The 21,819-nt window shown below is 37.3% G+C and overlaps 1 protein-coding gene across 2 annotated transcripts in view; it reads left to right on the top strand.

Moving 5' to 3' along the window:
• The window catches only part of MSH3 (mutS homolog 3), a 121,340-nt gene that overhangs the window by 88,765 nt on the left and 10,756 nt on the right, over positions 1-21,819 (top strand). For both annotated transcript variants that reach the window (XM_075739476.1, XM_075739475.1), the window contains exons 19-20: positions 2,694-2,808; positions 6,104-6,261. In XM_075739476.1, coding sequence (XP_075595591.1) covers positions 2,694-2,808; positions 6,104-6,261 — 273 coding nt within the window. The remainder of the gene's footprint in view (positions 1-2,693; positions 2,809-6,103; positions 6,262-21,819) is intronic.

Here is a 21,819-nt window from a genome sequence, read left to right as displayed (position 1 = left end):
GTGGACACCCCTGCAAGGGCTGTTGGTTTCCAGTCCTCAGCTGCTACCTCTGCCAGAGAGTCCACATACTCTCTTTTGAAAAGTGCTGTGTGTAACTTTTTAAATGTTGTCTTTGTGGGGCTGCACTGCAAGTGATCGGGCAACTGCTTAGGAATAACCATATGAATTAATAACATTTGAGACCTGTGGAAATGCAGCAAATCATGTATTAAATGTATGTGGATAAAGGGAAATCAACTTACATATGCTTCTGCATTTATACAGCATTAAAGATAATATTGATCACTTTTGGACTCTTGGGATCTTGTGTGCTGCTATCAAAATCTCTTTTAAAGTAATTGCTCGCTTATTTCTGTATACTCAGATGAGAAAAACTGAAATCTGATTAATTCACTGTGTGGAGTTTAAATAATTCACTGAATTTTAAAGAGTGGCTTAGAGCTTATAAACTCACAGGGAGAAGACTTCTCAGTGAAACTTCAGCTGCAGGGAAGGTGTCAATAATTAATTTTGGAGGGCTACTGAAGGAAAGATGGGACTTTCATTTTAACTAATTGAAGTATTTTGGAGGAATGTTTTTTGATTGTGAGGATTGTTTCATATCACCCCACCTGAGGCATGTAAATGAGTCGTGAAGTCAGGAGCACAGGTGCTCCACACAGTTGTTGGAGAGAGGTACGCACCTCTTACAGTTCCCAGGCATCTCGGGAACCCCGTGTTGGGAGACTCATCCTTTACACAGGCAATGTACGGCATCAGGCTCTCCGGCAGCAAAGAAAGATACTTAGCTGGTGTAGGAAGCCCAGAGATCATCATCTGATATTTGAGTATCCACTCTGCAGACTGTGAATTTGTTAAAGGAACGCCATTGGAAAGGTACGATGTGACTAAATGTTACACATTCCAGAGCAATTTACCTTTTTTTTTTTTCTCCTTTTTTTAATTCTCTCTTACTACATGACACATGATTGTCTGATTGTGGGAACACAGGGCAGGGAAGACCTTCTGAATGACTGTGGCTGAGACCCTACTTCTGCAGGCCTCACTGTCTGAAACCAGAACAGGCAGTCAGAAAGGCTCATGGCATCCTGATACCTGTCTCACAGTTACATGTGTGGAAGGTCGACAATTAGGAAAAGACAATTATTTCCAAAGATGAGGGCAGAATTACAAAATGGCAAATGGAACATTTAGCTGTCCTCTCTCTCTTGAATGCAAAGTGGAGAGGTACAGGAGGAGTTGCTTCTAAGGATGTGCTCCTCCTTTTTAAGACCATCACATTACAGCTCCAAACAACTTACCCATTCAGTAAGGGGAGGGTGAGATTTCCTTTCTTTGTCCCCAAGGCCTAAGATTCTGTCTGTATTGGTTTCATCTCAGCTATACAACTGCTGGAAATATCTTCATGCAAAAAACCTCATACCATTATCAGCTTGCACCCCAGTGCTTTGTGTTCCTAATATGCCATTTATTTTATCTCCATTTTCCTTTCAAATTGCATCATCATTCTTCGACTCAAGAAAAATCACACTCCTCGCATCTCGTCTTCCGTCTAAAGTCCATCCAAAGTGTTAGTTAATTTCCAGTCAAAAAAATTCTGTGGCTTTATTCCAGTATTCTCTTTTTCTCAGCTGCTGCCACTTTCCTAAATTACTGCTCTTATTTCAGAGTGATTGTACTTCTTGTGTAAGAAAATGTTGCTGAGACATGAAACCATTTACCTCTCTATTGAATACTGCACTTCAGTTTACGATGAAGAAGTAAACTTAGGTTGCAGAAAACAAAAAGAAACCATAGTCATAATTGAGTGGATCATGCTTCTTTTGCATTTTTTGCTTTGTGAAGATCACACAGCTCTGGAAGGTGGAGCTTTTCAGACATGGAGATACATACCATAGAATTATATAGGTTATATTAATAGACATGTAGACAAATTTGTAGCTAAGATGGAAGCATTTGAGACAAAACTTTTTACACAGTTCGGAGATGAGACAGAATAAGTAGTATGGATCTGGTTTGCATATTAATTTCTAAAAAGGTACTGTCATTTCAGTGTTTCAAATTAGATAGTAAAGCTCTTTCTATAGACAGTTATTGTTTGATGACTCACATGTTTGGGAGTTGCTGTCAGATTATGAGAGCTGCTAATGTTTATAGGAGAGTTACAGCTCTGGCATACTGTGGTCTTTGATTTGTATTATTTAATTTTTTATCAGTCATAATATACATAGTTGGACAATTTTCTTTACTCCCCATGCTCTGGTTAGGACTTAATGCAGTAAAAGGCTGGACCAGTTCATCAGCAAGATCATTCTGAGAATATGAAGTGTATCTGCAAAAGAGGGCACTTTGCAGAAGTTGGTACAGTGGTGGGAAGAAAGCAGACTGTCCTTCAGTTTTCAGGATTTTGTTATTGCTTGTTCATTTTGTAGTTCTTAGTAGTTCTTCAGAATACACATAAACAACTGAAAACATGCCCCAGGTAATGAAAAAATGAAGAAAATACTCTAAGATTTCTTTATCCAATCTGCTACTATTTTTTGTAACTGAATGAAACCAAGGAAATCTTTTAGAAATGTTTGACAGCAAAAATTTATTTTTGTCATTTGTATTTTTTTCACCGTCCTGCAGACTTTAGTTTTAAACAATGAGTTACAATAAACACTGAAGTTAGTGTCTCTTCCTTTTTGCAGACCAACTGTGCAAGATAATCAGCGAAAAATAATTATAAAAAATGGGAGGCACCCTGTGATTGATGTACTACTGGGAGAACAGGATCAGTATGTTCCAAATACCACTAACCTTTCAGTAAGTACTGAGATACTGTTTGAGCATCAAAATCATTCAAGGGAGGGAATCTGGGATATGCATTTTGGTGAGGAAGTTAAAATAAATAATTTAATACATACAACTGTCTACTCAGTTGCATTTCAGAGAGATATTGCTAGATGTGATCATATCTGTTTTGTCCTTTTTCTGATATCTAGCAGCCAGACACTCTCTCTACAATCTCGTTCAGAAAAGTGATCTCAAAACTAGGAAAATAAAAGTATTAGGTGGTTATTTTTGAAAAACAAATGAATAATTGCAGGTTTTTTAACATTGTCATCAGAAGGAACCTGCGTTTTGTCATAACTTGGTCTCAAATTAGTGGATTTTTTTAATGTACAAAATAGCAACAACATATGTTTCTTTGTAAATGTTACAGGCTCAGTTTTCCAAATTAATTCTAAGATAGCTCAGATATTTTTGGGGGTATTTCTCTACTTTGTGCTTTCTTTTCTTTCTGAAGGTATTAATTTCATTCAGCCTTTCTTAATCTGACAATGCGGACTTGAAGCTCTGACTCTTCACTGTGTAGTATCAAGTACATGCTCTGTGGAATGCACATGAGTTGTAAGAAGCCTTCATATTAACATATGATAAAGATGCCACATGTATCGCTTGCAGGCTCTATGTTACCCATAAGTTTCCTTCTGGCTGTTGTTTTCTGCAACAGAGAATGGTTTTGAGAAGTAGTAAGTCTATTACTTGCTTAGTATTGTTGCAAAGAGGTCAATGAAAGCAGGTGGCCTACTTCTTAACATTTTCTATGCAATATTACCTAAATTGTATGACCCAAATTACCTAAAATTGCTATAAATATGCAATTACCATGGTAGGAAACATTGCTATATTTTACTTCGCATATCTTGTTTCTGATAAGCATATTCTAGTTTGTTTCCTCCTCCTCTTTTTCCTGAAAACCTAAAATCTGTCTTTTAATTTACATGTCCTTTTGACCTTTTTTTTTGCTAAATATTTACCTGTCTATATAATTTTTGAAATACTACATTTTTGTTCTTAATATAAAAAATATACTTGCAACTTAACTCTGAATATGTAACTGCTTTTTCATACAAGTAAGTATATAAAAGGTATGAAACACATGTCAGTGTGGAGCATGGGCTGTGATAAACACCATTCAAATTTATATGTATTTCTCTGGAAATATTTTTAAACATTGTTCTATACTGAACAATGATACAGATATTGTGCAATACTTAAGGGAATGTTTTCAAAATTATTTGTCAACTCCAAACAAGCGACAGATGGCATTTACAAAAAATTCAGCATTTCATTCAGTAATCATCATGCACTTTCCCCTGTTAGCCCCATTCTTATGTTGGCTTTCTAAATACCGAATATTACAAAATGAAGTGATCGTGGTAGAATTATTTTTTCCTCTACTGTTAGAGTTCTCTCTTTTTTTGAGAGAGGTGGGTGGGAACCCAGTTTGTTAAAATGCATCTAGTTTTAAACTGATGTGTTTGAATCAGCAGGAAAATGCATCTCCTGTCATGTTTTCAGCTGAAATGTTGTCAAATATCTAACTTTAGGAAAAGCTTTCTCGCAGTGCCCTGAAATAAACATCTTATTGTTCAGTTCCCCGTCTCTTTCCCGAATATTCGTGGATTCTTTTAGTACTTTTAACTTCAGCCATAAATTCCAATAAGATGTTAGCTTATAGTTGCATGCAATTATAAGGGCAGATGGGTTCTCTGGTCTGATGTTAGAGCATATGTTCTTTCTGAAAGTTGGCTTTGCAAACCAGCCACCAGTCTCACAACATGGTTGGAAGGACCCTGGAGGGATACCAAACACATGCAAGAAATTTGTGGATTCTAACAGATGAACTCATTCTGGTTTTAAGTGTCTATAAATTCTGTTGTGTTGAGCAAAATGGTGGCCCTGATGAAGTTTTAGTAGCAGTATTGAAACTATACCTTGGAGACTAGAATGTTACGAATTTTGTTCTTGTATAGTCATATGCATTATATTACATCCATCCTTTATTCCTGATAATGACATTTTCTGGGTTTTGACTTTATTGAGACTTCCTTATGGATGCGGTTTTCTTAGCAAAAGCTAAACAGCTTTTTACATATAATAAATACTGATTGTCTATATCTTCTGCATGATCTGGATTATGACATAAGTGACAGTCCTATATGAATCTTATTTACCTCCCTATTAACAGAATGAAAGCCCAATCGAAAAATGAATCTGTAAAGATAATTATGTTTATTCTGTGGAGATTTGTTGTTGTTGTCACAGTGCCTGATCAGTTCCAAGTTTCCTAAGTAGTGTAGCTAATTTTCATTATGCACAGCTTGTCCTTTCTTACATGCCCCTCCTGGAGGGCAATGGAATATGCTGACTTTTGGTTAGTTCATCAGTTGTTGGATTTCATTGTATGTACCCAGTAGAAAGGAAAAGTGTAGTTGTCCAAAGTCGTTGCGTAACGTAATTTCCTAGTCTTCATGCAGGCTATAAGAAAACTTTATAGATTCATTGATGAGTTTTAATTTTGTATTAGCAATTGTCTTGCACCAGAAGATGACGGTTTTATTCTGGAGCCATAGACACATAGCAGTACCATAGGGAGTTTTACAGCTGAGACGAGCTCTTGCATCTGATTTCATTTTCTGTAAGATTTCAGTGGGTAGATATACTGATCAGCAGAGATTGGATACAATCTGCTCACAATATCTGTGAGGCAGTCAAGTATTGCCAAACTCAACAATGACTTGATTTCTTGTTGTAGCCCTTCTGTTTGAATGTGTGTGTGTTGTACCAAGGCAAGCAATTATGAATGGGTCTAGATGAGGTCTTTGTCTTCTCCCCACTTGGCCATGAGAACTCTAACTGGAGCGGAATCCAGATCACAGCTGAATTAGGACAGCACTGGCTATGCTGAAAGCTGATGAGTTTCTCCCTTTCTCCAAAGAAAATAGCACAGAAAGTTCTTGGAGTGCTTTCTTGGCTCCTTGGTGGAAAAAAGGAAGGTTCCTCCTCACTGTCCATTTTGGTCAAGAGTAGTGAAAGTTGATTGTGATGCTTCTCTCTCACCAGCCTGGAGAGGTCTTAGGAAGATTTACCCATCTGAGACTTCATAAAATCTTGAAAAGTGAATGCGATGAAGGAAGCTTTTAACCTAGAAACAGAATGTTTAATCCTGAGGGCTTGTCCTTTATTCCTCTAAGCACGTACACACACCAGGCTTTCTTGTAAAATACCCATGTGCAGGACAATATTTTTGACCACTGTTTTATGTTTCCAGGGAGATGGTGAAAGGGTCATGATAATAACTGGACCCAACATGGGAGGAAAGAGCTCTTATATAAAGCAAGTTGCATTGATCACAGTCATGGCACAGATTGGCTCCTACGTTCCTGCAGAGGAGTCGACAATTGGTATTGTGGATGGTATTTTTACCAGGTAATCTTTCAAAATTTGCTGTATGTTTATGAAAACGTTATTGTAGTAGAGTGTGTGTGTGCATATAAAAGTATAATTTAATTTTTCACTTAGAACTTTAGAATTCATACTTGAAGTTTCCTTTTTAATTTTAAATACATGCATTGGTTGTTAGGTTTTGATTCTGATTTTCTGGTAAGCTATGGTACTGTTTTGCAATCTTTGAATCTTTAAAGGATAAGAATGTTAATGTGTCTGTCTTGATTAAGATCCAGATGTCCATTCAGGCAGATGAAGTTAGATATCTCAGCCACATTTATTCTGCTGGGTGATAGCCAAATGATGTTTCCCCTAAAATGATTGCTGTCACCTCTAAAATCCAGGTCACAGTTTGTGCTGTGCAGCACAGTAGTACATACAGTATTTGAGACTGAGAATTTGGGACTGCACATATTCTGTGCTTACTGTCCTTTGCTGTACTATCAGTCTCGAACACACTTTACTTCAGGTATTTTAAAAAATGAATAATGGCAATTCATTTCACTTAGCATGTCTCATTGTTAAGATAGTGCTGAGTAATTTTTGAAGACTATCAGTGCAGTCAAAACTTTTGTATTTTATAGTCTAATGTTACTAAGGATTATCCAGCTGGTTTTTTCCCCCTTTAATCTGTTTTTTAATCAGCAAAAGTTCTGTGTTACTGATGGTATTTGAAATGGATAATTATTTATGGTTATAATTTTCACAACAATTATGTATCTGTGGTAGAATTATTTTTTTCTGAAATTCTAGTTCTGTGATGGCAGAGTGCATTTCAGAGTTAACTTTTAACAGGGAATCTAAATACTGCTCACATGGGATTGCCTCATCATATAAAGATGTTATGTTCCTATGCCTCACTGTGTCATGACAAAAATGAATGAAAATGCGCTTTGATGCACTTTGGTGCTGAGCAGTTGAACAAATTAGAAAACAATTTGTATTACCTTTCAAAAATTAATTGGAGCTGAAAATTCAAAATGGTTAGTGTTTTTCCCTACCCTATTTTGAAAGTAATTGACTGGTTGATTGGATGAGCATTTCTCAAGGGGATATGGAGATACACAAGATCTGATTTACTTTACAGAAAAAAAAAAAAATTACAACATTATTGACAATTTGAAGATTACTTTTGTCTTCCTCTGTGTTTTGTAGGTGAACTGAGTACTTGTGTTCACACTGACTTAATTTCTAACCATACACACATAAGTCTGTTACTCTTAAGTTTAGTATCCCCTTTCCTCTACTTTTATTTGACTATCATTGCAACAGGATTATTTTTGCAGAAAAAAATAAGAAAAGTGACACAGTCACTGGGAGTGCCATTTTGTTTTATGCCCACTAAAAAGTGAAAAAATTGGTTCTTGTCCTCTACAGTCTGAAAACCTTGAAATGAATGTATCTGAGTTCCACCTGTTCCCCAGTGCATTCCTCTGATTCCACTTAGCTTTTCTCCACATTATAGGTATTTTTCACATCTATTCTGATAAGTGCGGTTGAAGGGAAAAATTATGCTTTTAGATTTCAAGCCAACCAGACATGGAATGTGAACCAAGAGTGTGTTACTTACTGACTGTGAGATTTCAGACCATTTAATTTGGAGCCCAGTCAAATTCTAACACAGGGTAGTGATTCCCCCCACCCCTCCCGCCCCTGTCTAAATTAGTTTTGGAAGCTCAGCTGGATATGCCATTCTTCATTTAATGTGAAATGTGTCAAACACCATATGAATGTAGTAAAGAATTACTTAAATTCTTGTAATTGTGCTTGCAATTAAGAGTAAAGTAATTGACTCAATATTAAGCAAGAAGAAATTGAAAATACATTATTGAGATAGAAATAGCCATGCATTAGTTAAAAGGTTAAGAGGAAGCAAAAAAAAAATCTGAGTTTATGTATTGCATTCCTTCAGAAATCCTTCAGGATGATCACTTCAGTTTGTAAAAGATTATCAGTGGAACTGCTTGTCTGTGCATCTGTTTAAACTTCTCTCCTGTATAGAGTAATTTGAGAGAATCAATTGTACTGTTGGGACAGGCATTAACCATTTGTGATGTGCTTACAGGATATTAGAACTTGACCCAGTTGTAGCTTTCCTTCCAGTACAAATGTTTAGAATACTTGCATCATGTTTTGCTTCAGCCTGTGGAGCAGAGGGGCCTTCCTTCTCTACGTATCCAAGTTGTCATCATCTGTGCTCCCCAAGTGGGTCAGTTGTCAGTGCTCTTTTCTGTCCTGCTGTATTTGATTGTCAGTAGTCACAAAGTGGTCTTTCATCACCAGTCTGGTCCTTGCCTACCTTTGGCTTCATTTTCACCTTCTCCAAATCATGAACTTAACTCTCTGCAATGAGGAGTAACGTATCAGATTCCGCAGCTCAGAGGCTCATGGTGTACAGAGACTGGCCAGGAAGTAGGCACCTCTGGTTTGGTTTGTTTGGGTTTTTTGGGTTAGGTTTTTTTTTTTCAGGGTTCTGGGAGAGGTCTTAAAGTATATAAGTCTGTCAGGCCAGGTTAATGTGATGTTACATTCATGCTGTTTCTTAGCCCCAGGAAGTAATCATTAAATAGTTTGTAATGCCTGGTTGGAGGAGAGAAACAATAAATACAGCTGCCACATAACATGTCTTACATTGTTTCTTTAATGCTCTGGCTGAACATACATTTCTAAAGCCTCGGAAAAAGTTCTCAGCTTTTGCCAAGAGCTCTCCTCTGGTAGGGAATGAGCTTGAAGAGATCAGAGATCTTCTCAACTTGCCCCCAATTTTGCTATTTATTTTGTTTTCTTTTTCTGTGTTTTCTTTTGTGGGTTGTTTTTGTTTGTTTGATTTCAATAGGGTACAGCTATGCAGACCTCCTTTCTGCACTGCCACCCCAGGCCACAGGTGTCTTGCTGGAAAACGGGATTTTTTTTGTTGATAACTTTGGTATCTTTTTAATCTTTTCAAAACATTGCATGGGAAGATGTCGGTTTCCAAGTTATTTTCATCACTGCCGTGGTGTGGTGTTTTCTAGATGCTGCCATTAGCATAGCACCCCTGCTGTGAGGGGTGCTTTACAGGCTGACTCTATGAGGAGTTCTCTGCATAAGGAGCACCAACAGTTCTGCTGCTTGCTAGATTTTTTGAAATATTGGTGCTTTATACTGCAGTCTCTTTTTTTGTTTGTAGACTGCATTTTTGAAGTGTGAATTTATATAGGTTTAAGAGATTAACATTCGTGTAGGATTTGTATCTTGTGTTGTAAGTAGGGTTTCCATGGAAATTGAAAGGTTGCTACTATGGTTATTCCTTTGGATCTATTTAGTATTTCCGTATTATAGCTTCTCTAAATTGAGTTTAAATACTTCATTATATTAAACATTTTTAAAGATGCAAAATGAATTGTATTGCTTACAGGTACAGTGAAAATAGGAATGATTCATCTTCATTACTGGGTATATAGACACAATACAGTGCTATGGCTAGTCCACACGTTTCACAGTAGTGTTGATCATTTCATCCTAAAGAGGTGGAAAGGGAGAAAATCTTCCACTGCATAATGTCCCTAAGCCCAGATGATATGCCGTTACAAGTCTGTAAATTGAAAATTTGGGGGTGGAGGGGCGGAAGAGTAATTTCCTACAGTACCCTGCTTGTGTTATTCACTTCTTAAGGAAGTCTCTGAGTGATCCTATGGACTGTCCCAAATCTTACCATTTCTTATGTGTAAAAACAACCTTGCTGCTTCCATTGCTATGATTTTGTTCCTAATCCTGAGAAGGGGGTGCTAGAGGTGGTGAAATAAACAAAAAGTTTGTTTTATTGTTTAGGCACTCCAGCTTCATAACATCAGACTGAAATAAACACTAAATCATTCTCCGCATTTCTGTATTTTTATTTAAAGCTATTTTTAGAATAGTGTTGGAAAGGTCAGTATCCAATCTATATTGACTTTTAATGGGATTTGAGTACTTAATTCTCTGATGTTTGAAAATTCCCATTCAAGTTTCTCCTTGCAGTAAATGGGTTCAATTTTTGCTTTAAATTATCCTTCAATTTTTGTTATTCCTTCTAATATAGTTATTCTGATATTTAAATTAATACATTTCGCTGTGTGTTTGTGTAGAAAGACAAAGCAAGTGTGGACATGCACATATGGAGGAACTAATGAAAAAAATTCTGCTGACTTAATCGTGCATTCAGAAGAGATGATGTTTAGCTACTGAAGACAGCTGACCTTTAAAGAGGTCCCACTTACAAACAATTATTGATATGATTTATTACAGCTAGAAAACTTCCTGTAGGTCACCAGTAGCTCTTCCTGAGGGTCAGTTTTCAAAATTGAGAGGGAGAATGTTATAACAATTTGAAGGTAAAACATGTTCAAATAAACAAGCTAATTAATAATTCAAATTACTGTTTGCCTTGTATTCAAGATTTTAAGAATCAGTTTATTGAAATCACAAGCTACCATTAGAAAGAATACTGTGAAGGAGACCAACTCCTACCAACTCTAGACGATGGTAAAGGGACAAAGAATTATTTCCTTTCTAGAGCACTTACTTTCCTGACCTTCTCTTTGTGTGTTGAAATAAAAGCTATTTCACTTATTTCAGTGATCAGATGGATGCACAGTCACACTGTGGTGACATACATCTTCCAGTGAGGTTTTATACCATCAGCCAAATTGGGCATACTATTAATACATTGCATTGTGCTTCAATTGCATTTGGAAACTGCCTCTTGCAGCTTATGTGCCGCATGCTTAAACATTAAAGGAATAAATAGAACCATCAGTAAGATGCATGTAGGTTATCCTCTCATGCACTTCATCTCTCCTAAAAGAGTTATCTTGTTGTTTACTGATTCTCGATATGTCTTGTCTTTAATCTTCATGATGGCAAAGAAATAGAGTTTGAATTGCCTAAGAAGGTTTATTAAGAAAATGGAGGGGTGGAGGAGGTTGGCAATACAGGTTAGTAGGTGGTAGTGGTAGGTTGTCTAGGTAAGCAGCAGTTTAATTCTTTCACTTTATGTGAGACATACGTGCCTGCACTTCAAGGCAATTGTCTTGGTATAGGTTCTGTGCACCGCATGATCTGTGTTTAGGTGTACAGAACTTTGTCCTACATTTTATCCTTGTAACAGATGATTTAAATGTATTTTTAACATGGAGGCACTCCTCCTTGCTAAGTCTATGGTTAGGAGATACTCACTTAGTTCGAATTCTACTCTCACTTAGTTCAAATTCCACTTTATATCTGAAAATGTTGTGAAAACAGATGGTGGTTGCTCACCTCACCTAGGGGATGGTTTTGTTCTTCTAGCTTGTATTACGTGTCTATATACAGGGTCTTACAGACAGACATGGCCACAAGTGGAATCCTGAATCTGTTCTAGGGTTTAGATTACATAGCTATTTTGGTATTTTCTTGTTTGTCTTTCTTCTTTGTATAGTGATTTTGAACATGTGTAATAGTTGCTCATTCAACTAAAACTAGAATGCAAAAATCATCAGGCAGCTGATCTGTATGTGTCTGTTTGGCATGACAGAGTTATAGAGCCATATAAATTAGGCTTTCTGACTTTAAGCTGTTGCCATCATACAGTGACTTGATGCTTCTGATTGATTCAGCAGCAGATGCATCCTGCTGAGGTACTTGCATGTATCCCTGGCTTGCATGTGGTCTACTTGCATTCACAGATGTGGAAACCAAGAGAGAGCATCAGGTTCAGGCTGTGCTTCTTGGCGTCTTTGAAGGCAGTCTTCAGACCCCAGCTCAGAGACCCACTTCGTTGCCCTTTATACATGGGAAAATTTTGTGATCTTTGGGTCTATAAGGAGGGGGAGAAGGCAGAGGAAAGGATGTTTTCTACATTGGTTGAGAACTGCTAGCCTCATCCAACACTGAAATAATGAGGCAGTTTCATCCGCCTTGCTGCTGGCCTTAGTTGGGGCATTTTATTTCAAGTCCAGCAGCTGAGATCCAGTTCCAGTCATGCACCTTGCCCAGGAGCGGCAATTCCGAGTTGCTCAATGGGTTTGGTAACGGGAAGGAATTTTGATCACTGCAAGGGACAACAGTGCTGCTGAGAGATTTGCCAACTGAAGATCACCTCCTGCTATTGAAAGTTGCATTTCAGGACCTACCCATGTGAGCATCAGCTATGTCCTTGCAGCTGTTGCAGGTGGTGACATAGTTCAGGGGACTCCACTCATGCCCTCACCTGCTCAGTCTTTCTAGAGGCTAAAAAACCATCTCTAAACAGGCTGTACCTACCCTTGAAAAGACATCCCAGGTGCCTGCGCTGCTCAGTTTGCCACAGGAGAGTCAGTGAGCAAGGTAACACTAATCAGTCCCAGACCAGCACATCACTCCAGCCTGGCTCTTTTATTCCAGTTGAGCCTGCTTTCTTGTGACAGAGTGGCACTCTCTCTTCGAGGCACCCTAGTAGCGCCCACATTCTTTCTCTTCTAAGAATAGTTGCAAGGAAACCAAGCTCCTTCTATCTTCTCAATTCTTTGGACAAAGTGACCATGCGTATTTTCAACCCTTTGCACAAGTCAGCCAGTCAACTTACATTACACATTCCAGTTTAAAGAAGAAATGGCATTATTTATATGTATGCCTGGCTTAACATGGTGACACTGATGAGATTAAGTCTCTTTGTCAGTAGGAAGCTGCTTTAAAGGCCAAGACGTTTCATCACAGAGTCCCTTTAAGTGGGTAACTCAGTGCATCATGCTGTTCTGTCAGCTGGTGGCTGTACTTCCCTTACTGCCTGTCAACACTTGCTCTGCTACTGCTCAGGTAGTATCTTCAACTGATCCTGAAATGCACAAAGCTGAGATGTGGGCCATTCCACTTAAATTTGTGAACATTGCACAGTCACATGGGCAAGAGCTTGATGTTAGATCTAAAAAAGGAGTATTTGAATGCTTGCTTGACTGATGTGACTGGCACTCCTCATTTCCATCATCCTGTGAGCAGAAAGACCTGTGTCAGTCACATGCAATTGGATCCACAAAGATGGAAGAGGAAAGGGCATTTATGTATCCCAAAGTGACATTTCTTGTATGAGGTACTGCAGCCATGGTGGATCCTTTTGCCCATGTTATTTCTCAGCCTTGGTACTTGGCACCTAAAAGAGATTTTATTGGTCAGAAAATAAGGGAAAGTTTGTGGCTGCATCTCTGTAGGTTCAGAGATGCATGGGGGCGTTCGCTTGTTCACATAACCCCTGCAAGGACTGCAAGTATCCCTGCTTCTGCAGGGTGTGTGCCGAGAGGTCTTTTCCTATCGGTGTACATTACTTTTTTGGGGGTTTTTTGTTTTCCCTGTGCCAGAAAGATCTCATGTATTGTCAATGGCATGATCATCAGCTGAAGAGCACAACATGAAATGCAGAGGACGTAGGAGAGTGTAGATAATATGTTCTTTCTGTCAGGTCCTCTTGCTGTGCACAGCAGAGCGTGGCTATTCCTCTGCCAGGGTGAAAAAACAAACTGGGGTCAACTTATGACTAGCATATTGCTCTCCCATGTAGGAGAAGTACAAGGTTATTTCACCTACAGTTGCATATTACAAAGAAAAAACTGTGACTAGGTGTAGCAAATTCTTACATTTGATACAAGGGACTTTTAGGAACAACTGAAGTTGTTTCAAGGTCCTTAATCCTTACTTTGTCTAGAAAATGAGAAGATAATCTGGAAATAAATGCTGTTAAAACTCAGAGGATGGTTTAGGGATGAAGGATTTCTTCAAAGTGAACTAAAAAACAAAAAAACCTTAGCCCTTATAAATCCACATTTCTTTAAAGGCTGTGCATCAAACATGCCATAATGCTTTCTTCTCTATGTTTTATTCAAAATATCTGTTTCTCTGATCTCTAAATGGTGGAGTTGACTTTCAAAAAGATTGGGTCTTACAATGGATATATTTTGGATATTAGCTCCCTAAATATTTTAACAGCTATTTAATTCTGACAACCTGACAAACTCATATTACTGTTTTGTCAAGAGCGTGTGGAGCTGAAACTAGTAGACAAACCTCACTATTTTTGCTCTAAACAAACTTCTTTTTTTTTAAACTGGGTAAAATGTACATATTTATGGCATCTTTACAAATTTTAGTATGATTAAAAATCATGATGGAAAGCAAATATTTTGTTAACACCTGCAAACATTTCGGCAATCAATTTTGGATGTTTGTATTTATTTTTTCTTTGCTTCATTGGAATGTCACCATCATAAAAATTTGAAAGATACTTACAATGGCAAGTTTTACTTCAACAGATGAAAATGTTCCAAGGCTTGTTAGGAGTACCTTTTACAAGAAATGTTGAGAAAAGCAGAAAGCACAGGATGGAGTGGTATGTGAAGCAGGAAAAAGAGAATATTTCTATCTGAATGGAAATTGAGTGGAAGATGTTTTCCAGGTGCTTTTCACAATAAAATGAAATCTGGGGAAAATCACTTAAAAACAAAATAGTGCTTGTAAATATAATGGAAATTAATGTTCCATTTTTGCCAGCTGCTGGTGGCAAAAAAAACTTCCCAGCTTTTTGTAACTAGGCAAACAATGTTGCACTTAATTTCATTCCAGCTTTACCAGTTGATCAGTAGAAGGGAGCTGTACAGAAGCATGACAGAGGGGTAAAATTTTTGTATTTAAAATAATAAGTAACAAGCTCCATTATTTCAGAGCTCCACTGCAGAAATGGTGCTATTTGCACAGCAATAGGCAAACTAAGGTTGAAAAAGGGAGCAGTTTATGACCAGAATGCAGCTTGTTATATTCTTTGCTACTTATGCATTGCTTGATTCACGGATAAGCTGCATTTGTAAAGAGACTGCCCAGGAACTCACTTGCTTGAAAATGGTTTAGAAGCATTCTTCATTAGAACTCTCTTCCTACATAGTGATTTCACTAAACATGATAAAGAAATGGACATCCTTCATCCAAAGCTACTCTGTGTACTTAATCTTGATTTCTGACGGGGCAGCATGCTGATGACATTTTAAAATGGTTCATAGTGTGCAGGAAAGACATGGGGAGCTTTTATGTCTTAAATAGGCCTTTCCCATCTTGTTGTTAGTCCTTTATTGTCTGAGTGGAGTGTGACGGTACTGCTTTTTACCCCTTGAGGGTTTTTTGTTTGTGGGGTTTTTTTGTTTGGTTGGTTGGGGTTTTTTAAATCTACTGAAAAATCTTTTCCTGAAGTTACTGCATTATTACCATTTCAGGATTTCTGTGTCTTTTTCAGAGTTCTTGTGCTGGCCACCACCTCCAAAATTAGTCAGATCATTGGGCTGGACTGACATAGGTTTTGTGCATTCATATACTTAGCAATAATAAGTTGCCCTTTATGGCAAACGGTTCAGTAATTTGCCAGAATAGCATATAGCCTCTCATTTTTATATTACATGCAAACTTTGTTGTTCTTAACTCAAAAGACCAGTTACCAAACTAAAAAATTCCTTGCTTCCATTTTTTGCTTTATTAAGCTTTATTGATTTCTTTGAGGCTTACAGGGTAGGATTATGAAGATTAGTTTTCCTATCTGTCCTAAATCAAAAAAATCCTTTTTAAATCAAAAAACCTGGCATGAAGATTCAGCTAGTCAGCTTCTTCATACCTTTACCATAAAAATCTAGGCTATGAAATTCTAGTCTTGAGGTGACAGCAGTGTTTGGCAGGGCAGTCTGCAGGCAGCCTGTGTAATGCAGAAATCACCAGGAGATTGAGTGTTGTATAGAAACTGTGGAGGAGTTTATCTCAGCAGAGTAACTTGTCTGTGTGTTACCTGGTTTGGGCCAAAACTTTGGTTGATGCCTTGTTGGGTTTTTTATTTTTTAGTTTTTTACACCTGAAAATAAATGTTTACATTTAAGTCATTCAGATTTTCCTTTGAACAAAACCTAGATTCTCTCAATTTGTCTGTGCAGTTAGAGTCTGAAAGATAAAGGTCAGAAAATTTAAAAGCAAAGGTACTTTTTCACATCTTTGTTTATTCTATGTATATGTAGTAATGCTTACTGGTTTTGCCATATACATTAAATTAATGTATTGTGCAGAAAGTAGGGAACTGTTCATACGAAGCAATTCTACATGAGAATTTTATATACTGGTATGCTAAACAAGTATTGTTTGTATTACTCTTGGAAAGCAACAATAACAGTCAGACAAGCAGAACTTGTTAGTTGTCAAGAACCCAAAACTAATTTTCAGAAATGTTAGTTCCTTATGGCAGAGTAATTTATTTCGTTTTGTTCTTGCTTAATTGTGTTTGTGTTTATTGCCAGAATAACAAAATTAACTTAAGCCTTTCATTTATGTTTACAGTCATATAATGATACCTCTGGGGTAGATTATTCCTAGCTTTCAGGGGGAAAAAAAGGGTGGTGTATTATATTGAGCCTATTTTCTATCACGGGGAGATGTTCTTTTTGAAAAAGAATAGAATAAGTAAAAGTTGTAGTTAGTGTTGTTAAGTTGAAAATTACTTGTTCTATTTTTCTAGAAAAGTTGTGTCTTGGACATATCACAATACATTTGAACTGTAATTATTTCTGACAACATTCTGTGGCTCTGTAGAAATAAATTAAGCTATGCTATGCATATATTTGTAGCTAATTCAGCTTCATGTCTGTTCATTTCATAGTAACATGTGCCTCCAGTGTTAGGTTTATGTCTCATATATGTGTAATAATATAATATTTAACAAAACAATCTTTAGTTTACATACATGGTATTTGATAAAATCTGTAAATACAAACAGCTGTTTTGTTTGCAGGGATTTAAATTGGACTTGAAAATTCATTTAAGTCAATAAAAGACAGTTATTTATACATACAGTGAGATTTATAAAACCATGTTGGCTACATATTGCAGTATTACTGAAAGGGATTGAAAGGCTTTACCTATAATGGTATTGGGGGGGGGGGAGGTCAGGGAGTGTGGGGAGAAAGAACAATTTGCCTGTGAAGCTCACCAGCTCTTTTACAGCAAAGTTGAAACTCTTACATTGAATGGTGGTATTTATCTTTCTAAAACTCTTCCATGCTATGATTTAACCTAGTCACATTTTGAATTGGATTTTCTGTAGCGTCCACAGGTTTAAAGGGGAAAAGTTCACTTGCACTGAATGCTTCAGCTGTTGACCCTAGCCTGTTGCTATAGTTTCTGCCTTTTAATCCCCCCTTGGCCTCAATCCTTCAGCTACATATGCACATTAAGTTAATTACCTTGAGTTCCCTCTCTGGAATCCAAGAGTAGTACGTGTAAACCTGTGCATAATTTAGGGTTGGATTTCTCTTTGTCTTCATTTTTTCAGCTTCTTCAGGCTAATATTGATGGCTCGCAAATAAGCACCTTAATTTGAATATCTACATTTATAATTTATCCTTCAGCAAAATGATTGTACTCTTAATCTTTTCTTTCTTTTGACCATCAATAACATTTATACAGTGTTAATGGTTTCCTGCAGAGAAATCAGGGTAAACGCTTGTGTTCGGAGCTTCAGTTGCTTAATGGAGCCTTCATAAACTTCTCCATCTAGGCTTGGCCTTCTGGTGTGCGCTGCCTGTGCTGGCAGATCTCTCCATTAGGAGAAGCTGCAATAGGAACCTTGGTTTGGTACCTCTGTACAGGAACAAGTCATAGCTTTCTCACTGAGGGCAAGAAAAAGAAATGCTTAGTGCTATGTTTGAGTAAATGTAAAAGCTGATGGACCTGTCGAAAACAATCCATTCATGTGTTAGGTATAAAATCCTTTGCATGTTTGAATGTGGAATTTAAGCTATTGCTGTTGTGTCCTTGTTCTGCTACCAGACACCCTGCTCCTCTGAGGGCTTGACACTCACACCTTGACAGCCAGTTGCTATAGGGTTGTGAGTAATGTGGGATGGAGAAGGTGGAACTTAAAATTGGGACTTGCTCGAGTCTAAAATACAATGGAATGTTTTAGAATTAATCAGAAATCTGCTGGATTATTTTAACAGTGTGATGTGTTTGCCCTAAGTGACAAGTATTTTTAAGGAGTTCTCATATTATTGAGCATATCGTTGCTGAATTTCAGAAAAGGATTTTCTCAGGTGTTCTTCACTAGGTAATGTAACATAAGCTTTTGGAAGAAAGCTTACAAGGGCAAGTAGTGACAGGACAAGGGGTAATGGCTTTAAAGTAAAAGAGGGTAGATTTAGATTAGATAGAAGGAAAAAAATCTTCACTATGAGTATGGTGAGTCCCTGGCACAGGTTGCCCAGAGAAGCTGTGGCTGCCCCTGGCTCCCTGGCAGTGTTCAAGGCCAGGTTGGATGGGGCTTTGGGCAACCTGGGCTAGTGAAGGGTGTCCCTGCCCATGGCAGGGGGGTTGGAACTAGATGATCTTTGAGGTCCCTTCCAACCTAAATTGGAATCAACCTATGATTCTTGTGATTCCAAGAGCAACTGAATTTCTGTTGCCTTATAAAGTATTAGGAATGAGAGGATATCAGTAACTTCTTGCCATTCAGTGACTGTATTGACTAGAGCAGTATTCTGTCTTCTGAACTCAGTCCTACCTGTTCTGTCAGTTGAGGTGAAGATTTTAAAATATTGAACATTCACTGCAATCCATGGACATTTTTCTTTCCTCTGGCTTTCAGCAAAAAAAATCAATGCAGTTCACATCCTGAAAGCTAATCCTGTTAGATACATTTCTTTTAATATTCTGGGGTGCTTGTGTGTGCAGCATGTCTCTGTTGGCCAGGTCTATAAGGTAATGAGGATTTAAGTGATTACTTGTTCTGGCTACTTCAATTACTTGGTGATATGGAAAAAAAAAAGGTAAAAAATGCTGTGAAACTGAGTATTAAAATCACTTTGGACTTCCTTTTCTTTCCAGAATAATGCAAAGTATGTATCCCTACTGGTCTTAGGTTTTACTAGTTTCATTAATTTCTCAGAGAATGAGAATATCCTGTGTCTACAATTCACAAAATAAAAATGTGTTTTACATTAAATGTGTAATGCATTCTGTCAGGCTTTTCAACAACTGTTCTTTTAAATTAGGTAACATACCATCGGTCCTTCTTAATTTAATATTTGCAAATAAGCAGTTGTGGAAATGGTTGAACATGTGTGCATGTTGACTGTAAATAGGTTAGTATCACGAGCGTATTCTGATTTCCTCTCATTGTCATCCACATAACTTCACACACGTTGGCTTCTTAGAAGTTGCCCATGAGTAATGCAAAAATAAAAACTATCCTGATAACAATGCTTTCTGTCACTTAGCATAAGAGTTATTTTTTTTAAATTCTGTAATTGCAGTTTTGTAAATTATTTTTCTTATTGTCAGTTTTTGGGTTGAATCAGTAAGAGTTTGATGGAAATGAAGTAAATGATTTACCAGTACCCTGTGGGGAGTGTGAAGCATTAGTTTCTTGCCAGTGAACTGTTATAAATTTGCAGATGCTATCTTCTGAAGAATTACTTGATACATTTTCATTGTATGTGGCAAGTAGCCAGAAGTTACACTATCCAAGCTGGGCTACTCCTATAGTAACCACTGTGAAATTCTCATTAGCAGTCCGAGTGCTTCTAAAATACGCAGGGTTTCAAATCACTTTTGTGGGCAAAACTGAATGATTGTTCTGGTTAAAGGTGTTGGGATTTGTGGGACCACAGTAGGAGAGGACATACAGTAGTCAGCCTGCCAATCCTCCATTTAGGATGCCTTTTTTCATTTTCTTGGCAGACCAATTTGCAAACTACTTTTAACTGGTGAAATCTCAGTAAGTGTTGTTTGCTAGGTGCCTAATAGAAAGTCAATAATCTAGTTCAATGGCAGAAGATTTACCTTGGTGTTGAAATGAAATTGTGCTTGTGTTCTTCCATTCATGTCAGGATCAATATCAAGTTCTTCTGTTCTCATAAACATCATCTTCAGTTAATATTCACACTTTTGCGACCATTTGTTTTCTGTAGAGACTTCAGCTGGGAAGAGTGTTTTCTGTAAAAAAAAAAAAAAGGATATAAAACAGTTGTTATGAGATCTTTTAAAAAAATATTACCTATACAGTGTTGATCAAAAACATGCTGTAGAGAATGGTCCCATGCCATATCCCACCCAAGGAATAACCTGTAAGGCAAGACCCCATCTAATCCTTTCTTCTGTAAACTAGTTATTTTAATTTTAATAAATCCTGTTCAAATACAGTTATCTTTGAACTGACATTTTGAAGGGGTTTTTTGTGAGAGGGAGTGAGTAGAATCGCAAATACACATTACGAATTTATTTTATTTGTTTTTTTCTCAATGTTCTCTTTTAATCATAGAAGGTATGCCTTTGCTGGTGTTGAGAGAGCAGTATTCTACACTTTACATTTAAGATATTCTCAGAAAGAAGAGTAATCTTCTTTTAATGTTAATTGTTCTTGATGAATAAATAATTTGAGTGTGAGTACATTCTGAGATGAAGTCTGGCTTCAGTTCTGATCCCAGGGAAGACAAACCATAGCTGGAAAACTGAATACCTTCTCTTGAAAACTGCAAAAGCAGTGTGTAGAGACTCTATACTAATCAGGTTTATTCTTCTGTGACAGGCACTAGGTTTCATTTCTCCAGTAAGTATTTTAGATGAACTATTAAAGTCAAATAGATGTTTCTAAAATCAAGGTGAAAAAATCTTAAATTTCATTTAAGTTTTTTTTCAGCATTAAGTGTTTTATAAACTAGGAATTAATAAATAGCATTGGGATGTTGTAAGCCGTGTGAAAATAAGACTTTAGGAATGGGTTTGCAGTCTTGTTTTCTAGGATTTGTTTGGTGCTATATAGTTGCTTTTTGTTACTGCTGGGAGCACTTGGGCTGCTTGGTCATTTTCACAAGCAGCGTGAGGGATTCACGCTAACATAAAAGAATAATAAAACACCTGAGGTCCACACTGTGCTCTTAATTTTTTAACAAAACCAGCTAACAGCATTTTGGATAACTTCTTTTGAAAGATAGCATGGAAAAACAACTTAACTACAAGCTTCTGGATTTCAGATTCATTTTTCTGCTTGGGAATTTATTTTTTTTTTTCCACTGCCTTCTGTCCTACCAGGGCAATTTCTGTTTTAACCTACATGTCATCGGTTTCACTCCTGGACTGCCAGCATAGGGCAGCTGGAGTTCTCTGGGGGCCTCTGCTCTGTTCCAAAACAATGTCTTGTGTTAATCTGTTGTTTTATGTCACTGTTAGTCATCAAGTCTGAAAGTCCATCCCCTTCTCCAGGGCACTTTGGTTCTTTGAAAGCAGGATGCTGAGTGAAGGACCTCCAAGAAAGCCTCAGTGGCCTCTATTTAAATTTCCTCCTTCCATACAAATTTTTTATGGGTGGCTGTCAAAGCCTTCAGATGTGTCTAGCTGATCAAAAGCTTGAAAGCACCAGACTTGGAGGTGACTTTCAGGGCCATACAGTTTAGCAATATTAGTTCATGCATGTTGAGAGCAAGTTTAAATGGATACTGACTACATAAAAATTCTTGAGATGCAAGGAAAAAAGTTGTGCTATGTAATTCTAGTGATTTC

This window comes from Balearica regulorum, chromosome Z (genome assembly GCF_011004875.1).
Source record: "Balearica regulorum gibbericeps isolate bBalReg1 chromosome Z, bBalReg1.pri, whole genome shotgun sequence".
NCBI classification, from domain to species: Eukaryota; Metazoa; Chordata; class Aves; order Gruiformes; family Gruidae; genus Balearica; species Balearica regulorum.
This window is presented reverse-complemented; position numbering and strand designations above follow the sequence as displayed.